The sequence below is a fragment of the Suricata suricatta genome, chromosome 12 (assembly GCF_006229205.1).
Source record: "Suricata suricatta isolate VVHF042 chromosome 12, meerkat_22Aug2017_6uvM2_HiC, whole genome shotgun sequence".
NCBI lineage: Eukaryota > Metazoa > Chordata > Mammalia > Carnivora > Herpestidae > Suricata > Suricata suricatta.
Window position 1 is genome coordinate 53,629,716 of NC_043711.1, and position 18,269 is coordinate 53,647,984.

Here is an 18,269-nt window from a genome sequence, read left to right on the forward strand (position 1 = left end):
GTATTCTGTTATATGCTTGTTCGGTGATTTATTAGTTCTCTGCCTAGCATCTTTTCTGCTGTTCTGGTTTTTCACTTTTGTAATCCAGACACAACAGACATTTGTTTATACATATCTTGATTTATCTGTTTGAATATGTCTGGCTTCTTTTTTTTAATTTGAGATATAATTTACATACCCAAAAATTTGCCTTTTTAGTGTACAGTGCAGTGGTGTTAGTACTTTCACAAGGTTGTAATATCATCACCACTACCTGATTCCAAAATATTTTCATCATCCCAAAAAGAAACCCTGCATCTATTAAGCAGTCACTTCTTCTCCCCCCCCCCTCCCACCCCAAGTGTTACTCTGCTTTCTGATTGTGTTTTTGTCAATTCTGGACGTTTCATATTGATGGAAACATACAATATTTTGCCTTCTGAGACTGGCTTCTTTCTCTTGGCACAACATTTTTAAGGTTCATCCATGTTGTGGCATGTGCCAGCACTTTTTTATTGCCAATTAATAAGTCATTGAATGGCTAGGCCACATTTTATGTATGCATTCGTCAGCTGAGGAACATTTGGGTACAAGTTTTTCTTGTGGACATAGGTTTTTAATTTCTCTTATATATATACCTAGGGAGTGGAATTGCTGGTCATATGGTAACTCTATGTTTAAACTTTTTGAGGAAGTGCCAGACTTTACCACAGTGGCTGCACCATTTTACATTCCCACCAGCAATGTATGTGGGTCCAGTTTCTCCACATCCTCTCTAGCACCTGTTATTGTCTGTCTTTTTGATTATAACTATCCTGTTGGGTGTTAGGTGGTATCTCGCTGTGGTTTTAATTTGCATTTCCAGTGATGTTGAGCATCATTTCATGTGCTTATTGCCTTTTTGAAGAAATGTCTAAATCCTTGGCCCATTTTTTTTTAACTGGCTCATTTATCTTTTTATTATTGACTTGAAAGAGTTCTTTATTCTGGTTACTAAACCATTATAAGCTGTATGATTTGCAAATACTTCCTCCCCTTCTGTGGGTTGTCTTTTGTGTGTGGAAAGGGTGGGGTTTCTTTTTACTTCCTTAATAACTTTTTTTTTTAAGATTTTATTTTTAAGTGATCTCTACACCCACCATTGGGCTTGAACTCACATGCTCCACCAACTGAGTCAGCCGGGCACCCCACTGACTTTCTTAATATCTTTTGAAGAACAAACATTTAAATTTTGGTGGTGTCCAATCTGTCTGTTTTCTGTTACCTACCTTAGGCTATGGATATTTGTGTAACCACCATCGCAGTCAAGACACAGAACTCTTCCATCACCAAAAAGATCTCCCTCCTTCTGCCATGCTGAGCCCACACCCCATAGATGCTGTTTTTAAACTAACATTATACCTTCATTGGCCTGAGAGCCTTGTATGTGTATGTTTATGTTCATCTTTAATGTTCTTCTTTTTTGTTTAATAGGCAGAAACAAGCCAGGGAGCTCTGGGCACACTGGCAAATGTAGTAACCTCCCTTGCCAACTTGAGTGAATCCCTTAACAATGGTGACGCTTCGGAAATGCAGCCGGAGGACCAGTCCGCAAGTGAGATTACTCGGTATGATCCCCTGAGGGTGGAGACCCCGCCCATGTGCACACTAGCTGTTGGTTTTTGAGGGCTGCGGCAGCATTTTGACCGCCACCCTGTATCTAATCAAGGATTATAAAGTCACAGTGTCCCTGCACATCTGTCTTCCTTCACATTTTAACTATGGGAACTGGGACTCATTTAAATTACATGATAGAACACAATCAAAATTGCTTTTCATTCCAAACAATGAAAAAGGAAATGGAGTAACTCAGTGGAAGCAGGGAAAACCCTTCAGTGGACAGGTGTTACTTGCATTAGTTACTGGTTTTTTTTACTAAATATTAATAGTTCATCCCCTCTCCCACTTCTGTTTTAGCCTTTTTTTCTCATGTATATTTTTTTCCCCAAATAGTCCATCAGGGTGTTAGCTAATAGATAGCATTAGCTTGCCCCAGACATCCATAACGGTTGCAGACACTGTTTCTTCTCCATAGGCTCTCGTGTTTGCTCATTTCCTGTGGGAAGGGCTTTTCTTGCCCACTTGCCAGGCTGGGCGGATGCACACCTGGAGGCCACACCAGTGCCCCAGTCCTCATGATCTCTTGTGGTCTGATAGCAAAGAGGATGGGATTCAAGTTGGATAGAATTCTGTTTCCACCATTTACTGGGTGGTTGGTCTTAGAAGAGTTATTAATTAACATCTCCAAGCCTCAGCTTTTACATCTATAAAATGGATAGGGTTCTACCTTAGAGAGTAGTTGTGAAAAATAGAAATTATATGTGAAAATAAATAATATATAACTTCGTGCGCATGATGATGTATAGACTGGACACAGAAGCCTTCATTGCCATCCCTTCCCCCAGCAGGTAGAATTTAATGATCTTTTCCCCATTGCATTTCCTAGATTATTCTCAGCTAGAGTTCTGTTTCTTCTAAAAACTGTGGATTCCCAACACTGACTGCTTCATTTTTGCTCACAGGGCATTTGATACCTTAGCTAAAGCACTTAATACCACAGACAGCTCCTCACCTCCGAGCCTAGCAGACGGAATAGATGCCAGTGGAGGCGGCGGCATCCATGTCATCAGCAGAGACCAGTCCACACCCATCATCGAGGTCGAAGGGCCCCTCCTTTCAGATACGCATGTCACATTTAAGGTGAGGGCATTCAGCCTAGCCACATGGCCCAGCCTCCCCAGCCTGCAGTGTAAAACTAAAATCTTGTAGCGAGCTCAAGATTCTTCATATTGTGGCTTTTGATCCAGATCTGGTGTTCCAGAACAGTATTCTCATTTTCACCCACATTTTGCTCATTTGGCTTTCAAGGTAACTTGTGCTGAAGCAGGTGTTGCCTGTCCCTGGCAAGAGGGGCTGACAAGGTACTGACCAGCAAGGGCTTTTTTAAATGGACTTCTCTGCCTTTCCTGGGGTGGCCTGGCTCTGACATCAGCTTAGTCAGGCACCTCTGTCTGCTTCAGCATGCACACGGCTGGCCCTCATTCCTACCCACTGGTCCTGCCCACAGAGAATAGACCTCCTGTCTCCTTGGAGAGAGCAGAGCTGTTAGTCTTCCCCACGTGCTTCTCCACTGGCCTCACTTCCCAAGGACACTCCTCAGTTTCTAGGGCTCCAGACTGTGTCTTTCTCCCCCAGTGTTCTTGACTAGAGAGGCCTTAGGAAGACTGCATCTCTGCTCCTCGTTGCCCACCAGTGCCAAGAATATAGGTCACCAGTGGGATTCCGGCATCAAAGGCATTTTTGCCACTTCTGGACAGTGGAGCTCTGGAGCCCAGGCCTGAATGTCTGATGATGAGATCTCATCCTCCCACCATATGGGTTTCTGCTCAGCTCTCACGTGCTCTTACCCTGAAGCCACCTACCAAATGCTCGCCTGCTGTGACGTTGACCCCTGTTCCAGAATTCAAATTAAATTTTGACCTCTGGCTCAAAATGGAATTGCCGTAGAACAAATAATATTTTAGTTGAGGCAAGAGTTGAAAAGTATGTCTTTGTATGAGTGAACTGGGAGGTCACCATCATTGACCACATTCTGAGGGCCATCAGGCCCTAGTTCCCTGGGCAGGAGGCCATGGGGTGTTGGTGCCAGTCCCCTGCTGCTGGGGACACAGGCTTCGTAAGGATGGGCTTCAGCATTAGACATTATCACTACTCGAGTGTTACAGTTGTTGAAACATGACAGGGATTCGTGTTGATGAACAAAGCCATGCCCTGTCTTCTCATCACCTCCTGTGCTTGTGCCTCCTCTTCTCCAGCTCACGATGCCCAGCCCAATGCCAGAGTACCTCAACGTTCACTACATCTGCGAGTCAGCATCCCGCCTGCTTTTCCTCTCTATGCACTGGGCCAGGTCAATCCCTGCTTTTCAGGCACTTGGGTAAGTGGCCTTTTTCTCTGTGCATCTCCTTCCACAAGAGCCCTCCCCTCATTAGGAGTGGCCCGGAAGATATCTGAGGGCCATTCTAGTTTGTGTCTGTGATTTCACTCAGATGACCCCGATTCATTCAGTGGACTGGCAGCAGAGAACCATGGTTACCACTTTTTCAGTGTTCATGAAACTTTTATCAGTCTTCTCCATATGCCAACGACTTGGTGCTGGGAGCCAGGGATGAAGTGGAAGAGAAGGCAGGAGTCATCGTGAATTCTTGAGACAAGTAGCAGGGGCTTCTCAGATAGGGTCATACTGTTTGTAGCATGCCAGCCATACCGTGCTGAGGATAACTCATCCAAGACTGGGCTGAAAGCTGGCATGGTTGGCCTTTTCCTCTGTTCTCTGTTTGCAGGGCGTGTCTCCCACACCCTTAGCTCTTAGCCCTTGGGTCACTCTCCTGACAGCTGTGTCAGAGCCACTGTGAGTTTAGAAGGCTGTAAGAGTTGCCAGTTCAGTCCTACCCATTCAAATTTCTCATTACTGAAGTCTAAAGAGTCTTTGTTAAGAGAATAGTTTATTCTCAGAGAGACTTTAGGTAAGAGATTTATACACACAGTGGTGTTTTCAGAGAATGGTCCTGGACATACCATAGCCTTCAAGAAACATTTGTTGAATCGACTTTTTGGGGCAAACTGGGCCCTGGAGAATGCCAGCGCATACCCAAGCCCACTCTAACTTTTGTGTTCCCAGGCAGGACTGCAACACCAGCCTGGTGCGGGCCTGCTGGAATGAGCTCTTCACCCTCGGCCTCGCCCAGTGTGCCCAGGTCATGAGTCTCTCCACTATCCTGGCGGCCATTGTCAACCACCTGCAGAACAGCATCCAGGAAGGTAGGGCTGGGCTGTTGGGGAGTGCATCCTCATTCAGACCGGCTCCTTGCAGACCGGCCGCAATGTCCCAGCGTCCCCAGGCTGAGGGTAGTTTTAACATTTAAATCCTAGGACCTTTAACAGAGAGAACATCTAAATTTCCACCCATCTGTCAGCTTTCCTTATAAGGAATATGAAGGGCAAAAAAAAAAAGATAATTTTAAAAATTGCCAACTTCCTGATGCATAGGCATTAGGTGATCTTTCCAGCATAATCACAGCCTTACATTTTCATCTTGATTGGCAGGTATACATGGAAAAAACTAGTTTTTCACCTGTGTGGGTGAAAGAAAAACCCAGTTCTTCCCTACTATGCTTCTCTTCCCTGCATATCTCCTTTACTACTCAAACAGAACACTTCTTTTTTTTGAGAGAGAGAGAAAGAGCACAAGAATGCAAGGGAGAGGGGTAGAGGGAGAGAGAGAGAATCTCAAACAGGCTCCATGCTTAGTGAAGAACCCGATGTAGGGCTCAATCTCACGACCATGAGATCATGACCTGAGCCAAAATCAGAAGTTGAACACTTGACTGACTGATCTACCCAGGCACCCCTAACACTTCAGTTCTGAAACTTGCAGTCACCAATGTGGGGGGGTCTTTCCCCACAACAGGCAATTCTCTGTGACACTGGGTGTCCTGCAACTTAATTCAATTCTGATACTGTCTAACCAGACATAGTGTCAGATCCCACTTGAGTGTTCAGGGCTCAGTCCCACAAGACCCTGCCCCCAGCACACACACACAAGTCCAGGCTCTCACCTGTGCTGCTAGTCAGCCTGCTGTAGATCAAAGATTGCAGCAACCCTCAGGTTGGATTCATTCACTAGTGTGCCTCACCCAACTCAAGGAAACATGTTAGTTTACCACTTTTTAAAAGGCCACGCTAAAGGATACAGCTGAACAGCAACAGCCAGATGAAGAGATACATAGGGTGAGTTCTGAGAGATTCTCAAGTTCAGGAGCTTCTGTTCCATGGACTTGGGGTGCTTCACCCCTCTGGTGTGCATGTGTTCACCAATTTGGAAGCTCTCTGAACCCCGTACTATTGGAATTTTATGGACGCTTCCTTCCTCACATGGGCATGATCAAATATTAACTCCATTTTTAGCCCCTCTCCCCTCTCTGGAGGATGAGGAATGGGGCTGGGAATTCTAAGCTCCTGAGCATGCCTTCATCTTTCCAGGGGCCAGCCCCATCCTGGAGTCATTTGGGGTCCCATCCAGATTCCCCTTAACAGAACAAAAGATGTACCTATTGCTTTTAACACATAAGGTGTTTTAGGGTTTTAAACAGGGTTTTAGGAGCTCTTTGTCAGGGACAGGGTCAAAAACAAATACTAGAACAAGTGATCCTGGTAGTGCTCTTATCAGTTAGAAATTAACAAGGGTTTCAGGAGCTCTGTGCCAGGGGGCAGAGACCAACATAGATCATTTCTGTTGTCTCATAACAGGTTACCCTTTCCCATGTAACAAATTCTCACAACCCTAAAGAGACTATTATCACAGTAAGGTCCCTGGATTGCCTGAAGCAAACAGCAAGTAGAAGAGCTAGGCACAAAGGAGGGTCATGAAGACCCCCTAGTCCAGGACACAGTTGCTTACCCAGCTGCCGCTCACGAATGAACAGGTGACTGTCTTCTAGAAAGATTTGTGGCAACCCTCTAACGTTTGGTGGTCCTATACCAGCCATGTCGGGACCAGGAGATAGCCAGTGCAGTCTCTCTGCATGCTGGAGTCCATAGTACACCAAAGACACGGTCTCCTAGGAACACACCTCGGATTCAGCACTGGTACTGACAGTCTGCACTTGACACTCATTGCAGTTGAGCTGCACTTTTAATTAGGCGTTCCAGATGTTTGATTATCTCAGAGCGAGTTACCTAGTCACACCTTCATTTCTAGTTACTCCTTTGGAATAGTGATGTAAAGGTGATTTTTTTTTAACCCTATAATATTTTGTTGAATTTAAGTTAAATTTGTTCACAAATGAGGATTGGTTTCCTTTATTTTTAACTGAGTGTAATAATACTAATACCTTTAGCAAGTATTACCATTAAGATTAAATCAGAAAACATACAAAATTGTTTCACACCTTAAAAATGTCAACATTTATTGGTCAGATCTGTAAACATTTATTAAATGCCTACAGAGACTGAGAAAATCTGACCACTGATGAGGATTGACTTCTGGGTCTTAAGCACAGAATAAAAGGAATTACCAGTTTGCACCTATAGGCCAGAGTTGCTGCCCAAGGTGAGGCCAGGGAGCATCGCTGATGTGGAGGATTGTTACTGGGACAGCACACATAGCAGAGTGGAATTTGGGTACCTTTTGTCACTTCTCCTTCACCTAGAAAATGAGGCTCTTAACCATCTTCAGGTAACTGGTTTTCCATTAAAAAGTGAGGAAACTGGTTTTCCATTAAAAAGTGAAATTATTTTCTCTTCTCTTTCAATCTGTGACTCCTCAAAGAAGCTTGTGTTGTTATTTTTACCAGCTTTTCTCAGAGGGTATGTGATGTTGATTTCTAGATAAACTTTCTGGAGACCGGATAAAGCAAGTCATGGAGCACATCTGGAAGCTTCAGGAGTTCTGTAACAGTATGGCGAAGCTGGATATAGATGGCTATGAGTATGCATACCTTAAAGCTATAGTTCTCTTTAGCCCCGGTAAGATATGTGGTGGTGACTCAAAACAGTTTCCCACCTGTGCCTACTGATATTTCTGACCATGAATGTGTTGTCATCAGCCATGTAGCTGCCAGACTGTATGTGATAGAATGTTCTCCTGATAGGTGTGCTTTGCTAGCTAACATAAACACCTACATTCTTTTAAATTTTTACCTTTACAGTCCCAAAGACCAGTGCCATAGTGCCTGGTGACTTCGTATGTTGAATAGATCTATTCTGTATCCTAATTTAAACCATTGGCGAAACAAGACTTGGGCATACAAAACAGAATAGTATACTACAGTCCAATGTCCTTTTTGTTTTGATGTGTTTTGCCTTCCTTTTTGCCAGTTTTTAGATTGTATTAGCAATAGATCCTCCAGTACAGACTGAAACTGCACAGGTTTACCTGTCCCTGAAGGGCAGTAGCAGCAGCTGAAGAGGAGGCAGCAGGACTGTCCGGCTGGCCTCACTGCCCCCCTCTCAGCTGTTGTCTTGAAGCCTCCGGAGAGGTCACTCAGCTAACTGCTGAACTCAATAGCAGGGGTTGGACACCCCTAAATTCCTCCCTTCCTCCCCAGCCATCCACTCATGAACAACAAAATAGCTAATAAAAATCGGAGAATTGTGTATTAAATACATAGAAAGTAAACGATAATTCCCTCTCCTGAGAACCTTCAGGGCCTTGGCAGACTATGGAGCAAAACCCAGTGTTTTAACAGTAATATCCAAACCAGATACACCGTTAGAGTCCAGTCTACATTACACTTGAGAAATTTGCCAGAGGTTTAACTAAAAATAAGTACTAAGAAGTCTGCAAGTGAGGCTTTCTGAATATGCAAGGCAATTTGTGGGTACTTCTCTCTTTTCAGATCATCCAGGTTTGACCAGCACAAGCCAGATTGAAAAATTCCAAGAAAAGGCACAGATGGAATTGCAGGATTATGTTCAGAAAACCTACTCGGAAGACACCTATCGGTGAGGCACAAAGATACACGCCTTTGCTGTGGGGTCGGAGGGGAGTGGCTGGATCCGTAGTCACAAGTGTCCATTCTCAGCCTTTCCACCCCTGGCAGCCTGATCACACTTTAGTTCTTGCATTTCCTGGATGGTAACCGGGTGTGGGCGGTGCTAGGTGGGAGGGCCATCCCAGTGTTTGTTGAGTAGACTGTAGGTGGGACCTTGGGTTGCCCTTCTAACATGAGGGTTTGGAATTGTTGCGGTGTGATTCCCTCCGGGGCTTTCATTGTGCACGGATGGCAGTTCTCACAGAGATTCCCTTAGTCTGGAAGAGCAGCTCTGCCCCTCTGGTCGCACCCACTAAAGAGGCTGAGCTAGCATACGAAACAGAAAAGTTTTGGTTGACAGAAACCAACTCTGACCTCTACAAAGGAGTGAGTGGGTTATAGAAAACTGATAGTAAACTGAGTTTTTGAACTCTTTTTTTAGGTAAAAAAAGTTAATTTGCATTATTTGTAATGATTGGGCAGCAAATATATATATATATACATATACTCATGTATACACATGTGAGCCTTTCTCATGCAAGACAAACAGGAAAGTTCTGAAAGAGGGCAGAATGCCTGGCAGGCTTTCCAGCCATGAAGTGGAGGAGATCTTTCCCCACGACCACTTGCAGCTCACTGGAAGCCCCGGGAAGTATTGCGGTCCTGTCAGGCAGACTGTGTACTATTTCCGTCCCCGCTCTGTCCTCTCTAACACTGGAGCAAAACTGACCAGTAGGATACACAGCCCCACCTTTCTCCACTTCTGTCCCATTCACAGACCTCAATCCGTAGGTGCCCCATAGAATGAAAGCACCAGGCCCCAGGAAGACCCGTTGCTGTGGTGTGACTGGGGAACCTGTAGCTGGCCCTGCTGGCAGACAGCCTCCTCTGCTTTAGGCACACCTCCATGGCCCACACACAGCTTTTGCCAGAGCAGGATCCATTTTGACTGGAATCTCTGAAATCCTCACAATGAATCTCGGGTGATTACAGCCTCAGTACAGGTAGAATGGGACTGCCAGGGAACACACCCATACCCAGAGTTCATCCAAGCCAGCCAGGTTATGCGGGCAAACTGTCCCTTGAGGAAGCCAGGGGCCTCCTCCCACACAGTGCCCACGCTCAGAAGAGGCTGGAAATGCCTCTGTAGGGGCTGCTGGCAGAACCACAGCACGCGAGAATCATCTGACAATAGCAGCTCTCTGACCTTTGAAAGCAGGTGTGCAAAAATCTAGGTAGGGACCCAGGGATAGATAAAGGGGTGGCAAGTCAAGTGTTTTGGAACCAAAAATGAGATAAGGGGGGCTTTCTCATAGGATAGGACTCAGAGACTCACTTGAAGACCGTTCCCATAAAAAGGGCTGTAGGATGGTTGACATCTGTTTATGCATTAATTGTTTTAGTCTTTCCCATCTTATGCCTTTTCTTGTGGTGTTTACTCTTCCTTGAATAATCCTCCCATCCCTCCCCATTGTTTATATCTCTGCTGAGAGAAACCTTAGCCAGCCCCTAAGGCCTGTCCCACCCCCACCCCAAGAAGTCTTCCCTGATTGACCGTTGATGACTTCCCAAGACCCTTCATCCTGTCTGCCCCTTATGGTCTGTGGTGGTGTCCCCTTACATCTTTGTGTGCCCTGCAAGGCTCATGGTGGCTGGGCGAATGGATGATGGTGCTGGAATGCTACTTGCATAATCTGTATTTTCTCTTTTTAAAACTAATAATTTTCACTGTAGAAAAAAATTAGAATATTCTAGAAAGTAAAATGAAAACTTCTAAGTTTGTGTATATACCACTACCCATAGCTAACGTTTTGTGCATTTCCTTCCAGAAATTTTTTATGTCTGTATAACTGGGATCATAAAATCCAAAGTAAGGTTTTATAACCCTTTCTTCATGTAATGTTCAGCAAGCATACGTCTGCATTTTCTGTGGCCGAGGGGATGCTGTAATTTCTTTAGCACTCTTCTCCTAATGAAAATGTAGGTTGTTTTCAGACTAGGCTGGCATGCAGTGAGCATCCCTGAACACATAGCTTTGTGCAGGGTCTGTGGAATGACCAGTCACATGGGATGCCTCAGATGCAGTGTCCAGTGGCCCGTCAAGACAGGGTCACGGTGTGTCCTCCCATCCAGGGTGCTTTCAAAATGAAAACAATTCTATTGCTTCATTTTTTAATTATGATGCTATATGAATACTAGAGTAATGCAGAAAAAGGCTTAGTGAGTAAAAGCACTCCAGATCCCCAAACCCAGAGATCAAACATTCACATTTTGATGAACATCCTTCCAAATACTTTTTTATACATGTCACACAAATAAATATATACAAGTGAGATTGCATTACACTTGCTGCTTCCCAGTCTACTCAGCTGTAAATCACGCACTTCTTATCAGTGAATATAGATCTTTTTATGCTTTTTAGTGAGTATATAGTGTGGTCTTTTATGTGGAGACACACCATACTTTATTTTATCCTATCCTTTATTGATTTCCAAATTTTTCTCTTTTGGTGGAGGTGGGGAGAATTGTTATAAATGAAAGAAACATTTGTACATAAATCTTTGTACTCAGTTCTGATTTTTTCTTACGACAAATTCCTACAAGAACTGTTGAAATTTGATATACAAGGGGGTAGATCATGGGTCTCTTTGTTTCGATTCCAAGCAGTGCAGAGGGGGTCCCTAGGAGCCTGTCCAGGGAGAAGTCTGAAGGGCAGTGAACTCCCTTTGTCTAATGAGACTTTTTTACAGATTGGCCCGGATTCTCGTTCGCCTGCCAGCACTCAGGCTGATGAGTTCCAACATAACAGAAGAACTTTTTTTTACTGGTCTCATTGGCAATGTTTCAATAGACAGCATAATCCCCTACATCCTCAAGATGGAGACAGCAGAGTATAATGGCCAGATCACCGGAGCCAGTCTATAGTGTGCCGCACACCTGCCGAGCAGCAGAAGGATCCTCCCAGGACCGCTCAGATACAGAGAGAATAAAGTAGTGGTGTTTTGGTATGTGCAACTATTTCCAGTATGTTAGCCATTTCCTACCTGGTTGTTTTGTATCTGTTAAATCCCAGACAATAGCAACTAAAAGACTAGTAGGATTCTTTCCTGCCATAAGAAATGTTTTAATGCCTTTTGATGAAGCAGATTTTGGAACAATCTTTTAACCTAATTTGTATTCAGAGATTCTCAAAGGGCAAAAAAACAAAGAGTTTTATAATGTCAGAGACTAGTATTAAACAAAACGAAACGAACCTAAGAAAATATGTGTGTATATATATTAAAATTTTCCTTGGAATTAATAGCTACTAATTACCAGGGTAATAATATTAGCACTTTCTAAGCACTTCTTATCAATGCGTATGTTAGCAACATCTTGCCTGTGGGCAGGACAAATGGAAAATTGTATGTCTTTTGCCGAAATGCTAATGATTTCTGTGAAAACGCAATAGGGTACAGGAGACAATCATTTATGTTTAAGATGGCATCATTCCTAATTGTATGCACACATTGGTGGTGTTGAACTCAATTCCTATGAACAAATGAAAATGTGGTTCATCTGTATCATGCAGTAAGTGGGAGTGTGGTAGTACAGCCGGTGGTGACCCAAACCGGAAGCTTCCTTAGCTGTTGAGTTGGTGAGGCTGGTCAGGTTCCCTGACCTCTGGATCTGGTCTGTGACTGGCACCTACACGCTCCTCCAAACCTGGGGCTCTCTTCTGATGACTGGTTCTCAGAATTGGATTGCAACCAGTCAGACTAACTGCCAATTCCTGCAGCAACTGAAAACCTCCCCAGATCACCTCCACCACTCACGGCAGACAGAGCCTTCTGACCAAAAAGTGCAAGGTGGGCATTTTGAACCTGACAGTAATTCCTGAATGCAGTCTGGGAGGTTGCTCCTTGTTCAGATGGAGTAAGAAGGTTCCCTTCTCAGGGGTTTCCATTCCAAACACCCCCATGAAAAGGGCCTGCGTTCCTGCAGTTCACTCAGGACTGGGAGGTGTGATTCAGGAGGGAGGGGGTAGGATTTTGCTGCCTGCCCCCGGGGTAGTGGCGATGGTGTGGCTAAATGAAAGGGTTTCTCTGTCAACCTTGAATGTCAGGGTTTTTCAAAGTGTTTTCAGACTCTGCATTTCTGTTGGCAGATCTTTGAATGCAGCTGGTATACCATGCACTTTGATCCCCCAGGTGTGTATCAGCAAAGAACCCTGGAGCATTTTAGGCGATGAATACAGAAGCAGGCTACCTGCTCCTTATAAAAAACCCATTAACTTCCAAAGTTGTCTTCTTTCTCCTAAGTTACAGCTGCCATCATTTACAAGAGCAGAATGCTGTATCAGGAAGTTCTGTCTAGAGAAGAGCATAAATTCCCATGGATGTGAGTAAGCGGTGGGCATTTCCTGCTTGGGAAAAGTGGAATGTCCAAGACCAGATCAGGTACTCTCCCATATCCTTTTTGTACAGCCCAGATTAAGAAAATACACCATTAGGTTAAATTTGCATCTCCCGGGACCTTTTGATCAGATGGTGTCCAGAAAGATCCGGGTGCACTTCCCCTACCTCACAGGCACTGCCTGGTCTGGCTCCGGCCCTGGGCAGGGTGGGGCCTCATGTGCTATGTAGGTGCCCAGCCAGCCGGCCAGATTCTCTGTCCTGAAGTGTTAGCAGCACTTGGTGAAAGTCATTAGTAGGAATTAAGTGGGAACAGTATCTCCAACTTCTAAATTCCTGCTTGGATTTAATTATATTATTTATAGTTCATGCCTTGGAAACACATTTTGGAGGTAATAGGGGTGCCCATTATAAAATGATGGAAAGAATTTAATTTTGCCAGCTTAAATTTTTAGTTTTTAACTTTAAAGTGATTTAAATTTTAGAATTAAGAAAAAAAAGCTAAGACAGTGGAGTTAGGGCAGGTCTGTTTCATTTTTGCTTGTGAAGGATTTTAGCAGAGGGTATTTTCAAGCGTGTTTATGCATCTTTCACAGCAAGATGCCTGTTTTCTGTTCGATTTTTTAATGTAAGCACATCTGTTGCTCACATAGCCCTTCCCTGGCAGTACCTGTGTCTCATCTCCCAGCTCTGAGTTCTCTGTGTTGGGGAAGAGGCCCACCCCGGCCCTGGGAGTCCTGTGTCCGTTTGGTTTGTAGATACCTTTATTACCTTTAGATAATGGGGTCGGCTTATCCAAGACCTTGACTGAGGCTCCAAAGACGCCACTGTTGGAGGTTGGGGGCAGAGAAGGTGATAACCAGCAGGAAGACTAAACGTTTGGGTGAGTGCGTGCTGCACTGTGGCAGGACAGCCCTGGATAAACATCGGGTCAGCGTGGAGGGTTATTGATTCTGACCTAGTCTTGCCCCTTGAGTCCCTTCACTGGTGATGGCTCATGGCAGTGGGCCATTTTGGGCTTTGAACACTCATTCGTTTCCCATATTCTCTTGGCTTTACTTTGAAATAGCCTTTTCCCTAAGGATCATGTTTACACAAGTGGATTTCTTGCTGCCCTGAATCATTTCACACCTTGGACAGCAGGTCCATCCCATCTTGTCAGATTGGTTAAGAGAAAGTCAAAGTCAAGAATTTTTTAACGGGATCCCAAGCGAATACTAAGGCTCAACTTTCACAAGGCTTTTACCCCTCGTTGGTAGTTGGTGTAAAGTCTAGATTTGGTTAAGTAAGGCCAGCCCTCTGCCCACTGGGTCTCTGAATGAAATAAGCCAAGAGCAGATTCTTGGTCACACAGCCTGTGCCAGTGTCCCTTCTGCTAACCTGGCCCTTCTTCCCTTGTAAGGAGACGTCTATCGGCTAAAGAAGGTGGTGATACACACCACTGCTTCTGGATGAAACGGGCTCTTCTCCAGCAGTATCTCAGATAATGCTAGACAGTTCTATGTTGAAATTTTGGAGGTCATTACATATAATCATAAACAGGACAGGAAGAGACTTAGAAAAATTAAGCATATGATACTTTCCAAGCGATTCCACCCTTCTAATTTGAGGTTTGTATGTGTGTCTATTGGTGGGTTACCAATATTTATTGTCTAGCTTCTGCCATGCGGCTGTGGGTGGGGTTATTCTGTTGTGTGGGTTTTTATATTTAACTGCAAATATAGTCACTTGTTGTAAGATGTCACGTAAATGCCCTCCAGAGGAATGGTTTTCTAGCTTCTCAGTATTAAATGTGAACTCTGTTCTGAGGTTGTTGCCACCAGCCATGGTGACAGCAATGGACGCACCCACTCTTGGGCTCCCTGATATGGTAGCCACATACTCACTAGAGCGCATGGTTATAGCCATAGTACATATTTACTTAGCTATTTGGCTTGTTTGGGGGATAGCCATGGCAGGGAGCTAAGGACTGGAAGGGATGTATCTAGTACTTTTATTCCGGGGGAAAAATACATCCTAATCCTTTGGAGGAATTTCCAGTAGAGCAGTCTTGCCCCCAGCCTGCTCTCTGCCTGACCAGCAGCACTTGGCTATGAATCCAAGTTCTAGGACCTGATCAGATCAGAGTCCAGAAGCTTGTATCCACTTGCCTGTGGAAAGGGCCTCGTGTGCAGTGGGGCTATAGATGACATTTCATCTCTAAACGTAGGCCATGAAGTGTCATCTTCTGACATTCGCTTTTATCCCCAGGGGCGGGAGGGGTTTGGAGGGGGTAGGCAGTGCCCTTTAGATCCTGGAAGGTTGGAGCAGGCCGGGCAGCTGCCCACATGCATCCTGTGTCCCACTTCCAGTCTCTAGATTGTACGGCTCTTTGAAAATGTCTTAACTTTGATGTAAATTTGTAAAAAGCCAAGCCCTAGTCCAGATAGAGTGGGTTTGGGTCTTTTGTACACAGGGTTCTGGACATTCTCATGTGTGCCTCTTGCCCTCGCACACTTGTGCATGTCCAGCCCTGGGATCCCTTCAGCGGCATTGTGTGTGTACAGATTTATAGGCTTGTATGACTGAATGAATGTACATGTGTTTATATATGTACAGTGTACATAGTGTGTGTATGTGTACATAGGTGTATATTATGTATACAGACATGTAGCCATGTATCCAAAGTTTCCTTATGTTTTAAAGAGAGTCTATGATAGAGTTACTAAAAGTAAATTGATGTGGGTGTTCCAAGGTCCCTCAGCAGGATGGATTTGCTGATATTTTAACTCCCATTTTCCTATGGGTAAGCCTGGCTGGGAAAGGCCATAAAGACAGAATCTCCACTCTGTACCAGGGAAGATTCCAGACAGAAAAGGTCCTGACAGGGGACATCGCTAGCTATTCTCTAGGTTCCAACAAGGGCCCGAAAGCTAGACCGTTTATCCTAATGTCTAAAATTGGTGGGGACCTTTAACTTGGCTGCCACACACCTATTTATGGCCTACCTAGAAGGAACTTGGTAGCAGTAGGAGCTGTCGGCCTTCCCAGACACTCACTCTGTCGTGTGGCCTGGCGACACGCATCATAGAGATTCAGAGTGGTCCCTGTTCTGGGGCCTGACTCCCAGTGTGTAGTGATTTCTTGCACTCACTCCAGACTAGCAAATGGTGGACACTGCCCTGTGACTAAACAGATTCTCATCTCTCTAATGCCAGTTGGAAAAAACCTGCCAAAGCACTCTTCTATAATAAGCATGAATATGATCACTAAATCATGGCATATAAGTTACAAATCTTATCTAGCCACTGATGTAAATCCTTTCTACAAAGTGATTTAAACACGTCAGATAAAAAATCACATTTTAATATGGTTACATGTGTCCTTTAAGCTACAGATACCTAAATTTCCCTGTCCAGGTTTATTCTGATGAATTTTCCCCCTTAATTGGGCTTTATACTGAGACCCGGGGTTCAGGAGGCAGGGCCCAGCCTGGGGCCATGACCTGGTGAGCAGGGCCTGCCTGGCGGGAGGGCTGAAAACTGGCCCGCTAAAGGGAACTGGAGAACTGCAAAAACTCACATAACCTGTAGGTTTTCTGTTGTTTTTTAAAATAAGCTACTGAAATGTTTGAAAACACTTCATTGAGACCATAGTACTCAGTGCCTTTTGTGAGACGGTGGGTCATTCAGCCTTCAGCTTCCCCTCTATTTGTTGTAAAAGCAGCTCCTACTTTGCTGCCGCATCCAACAATACTTCCTGACCTTCCCCTGTCCTTGCCTGGTGACAATCACACCCTTGAAGGTGGCTATCCAGTTACAATACAAGAGGAAGCTTGACGGTCTCTCAGTCTTCAAAGTAAAAATTTTCATTTGGGGCTATCTTAACAGCAATCTAAGAATAATTAAACTTTGAACTTAAAAGGAGTATCTTACTTAGGGTTGGGGAACGTAGGAGATACTTTTAAGGCACAGCTATAGTTGCAGTTCCGAAGCCAATAATTTGAGTGTCTCAACATTTATATATACAGCATAGAAAAAAATACTATAAAAATAAATGTTGGAAAAAAACGTTCAGCAACATTTATTAGCTGACAGACTGTGAGAAAGCTTAATATGTGGATAACATTTGGAAGTAGTAGACTTTATGTTATAAACGGCTTTTCTTTAGGATCGTGTACTCAATTATCTATTTAATGACCAGAGCGGCCTCAGGCTCAGATGCTGCCGCCACACAACTCAAGTGCTGGGATATTTTTCTACAGCCTCCGTTCTCCCAACTACCTTGTAATAAACCAGTGTTCAACTAGTTTTATAACTGAAAAGCTGCACATTTTTCATAGTACAAACCCTAGTTTTTACCTGTAGTTTAGACCTCTCCGTTAAAATGTAGCTGCATTACCAGCCTTTTAAAAGACATCTGTTAAAGGAAAATTCGGGTGTTAGATTTTCTTGGGACCGTTTCTGTAACTTTTGCCCTTCACAATATAGAAAATACTGTTTATGCCATTACATTTTAATTCCAGGTTTAAAACCTGTCGAAAGCTGTTAGCTTGAAATCAGCTTTGTTTGTGTGATGGCATTTAAAAAATAGCATGTTCTTTTTAAACTGAATTTTATATCTAATCAATGTCTTCAATCTGAAGAATCTGCATTGTTGTGTTTGTATATAGAGTATTGCAGTGCATGAATTAGCTTTATGCATTTTATTAAATGCTGTTCCAATGTGGCATTATTGTTGTGGCTTAATACTACTACCTAAATGAGGTTTATACTATTAAAAAGTGAATTAAAGACTAATGTATATCTGCTCATTTCTTCTCAGAGTAACACCAGTAACGCCTGATCCCCAGGGGCACCTGCAATATCTCCCCCAAGGGGGACTTCCCTAGCTGTCAGTATGCTTGGTCCATCCACTTGCGTATGTGCCTTTAGATGGAAAGGAAGGTGAAGCCTTTTCCAGTGAGGCTGCTCCTGGGGGTGGAGGGGAACACAGCTGGGCTGCTAGGCCTCCAACCAAGCAGGCTTATCCTGTAAGGGTATTAACTATCCAGAATAAAAATGTGTTCTGAAAGTCGAGGAAGTGTAACTTGCTCAGTGGTGGGTCATGAGACCTCTTGTTTTACTGGCGAGGATTCTGAAGTCCAAAGTCAGATTCTTGGCAGAACCCACTGGCAGCCAGATAGCTTTAAAGGGCTCTTCCAGGTAAGTATTCAGAATGAAAACCAGTCACTTCAGAAGAACAACATCTAAAATCGTGTGAACACTATGCAAGTAAAATTGAGTGCGTCAGTTGTAAACTCATGGCAATCTTTTTTTCCTCCTATTTGTATACATTTTAAACC

The 18,269-nt window shown here is 44.1% G+C and overlaps 1 protein-coding gene across 5 annotated transcripts in view; it reads left to right on the plus strand.

Moving 5' to 3' along the window:
- Positions 1-17,724, plus strand: part of NR2C2 (nuclear receptor subfamily 2 group C member 2) — an 88,140-nt gene extending 70,416 nt beyond the window's left edge. For 2 of the 5 annotated variants that reach the window (XM_029915819.1, XM_029915821.1), the window contains 7 exons: positions 1,453-1,586; positions 2,541-2,718; positions 3,834-3,955; positions 4,700-4,839; positions 7,408-7,545; positions 8,418-8,523; positions 11,303-17,724. In XM_029915819.1, coding sequence (XP_029771679.1) covers positions 1,453-1,586; positions 2,541-2,718; positions 3,834-3,955; positions 4,700-4,839; positions 7,408-7,545; positions 8,418-8,523; positions 11,303-11,477 — 993 coding nt within the window. In that variant the 3' untranslated portion in view covers positions 11,478-17,724. The remainder of the gene's footprint in view (positions 1-1,452; positions 1,587-2,540; positions 2,719-3,833; positions 3,956-4,699; positions 4,840-7,407; positions 7,546-8,417; positions 8,524-11,302) is intronic. The other 3 variants (XR_003900580.1, XR_003900579.1, XM_029915820.1) reach the window with 3 other exon arrangements.
- Positions 17,725-18,269: the final 545 nt, after the last annotated feature.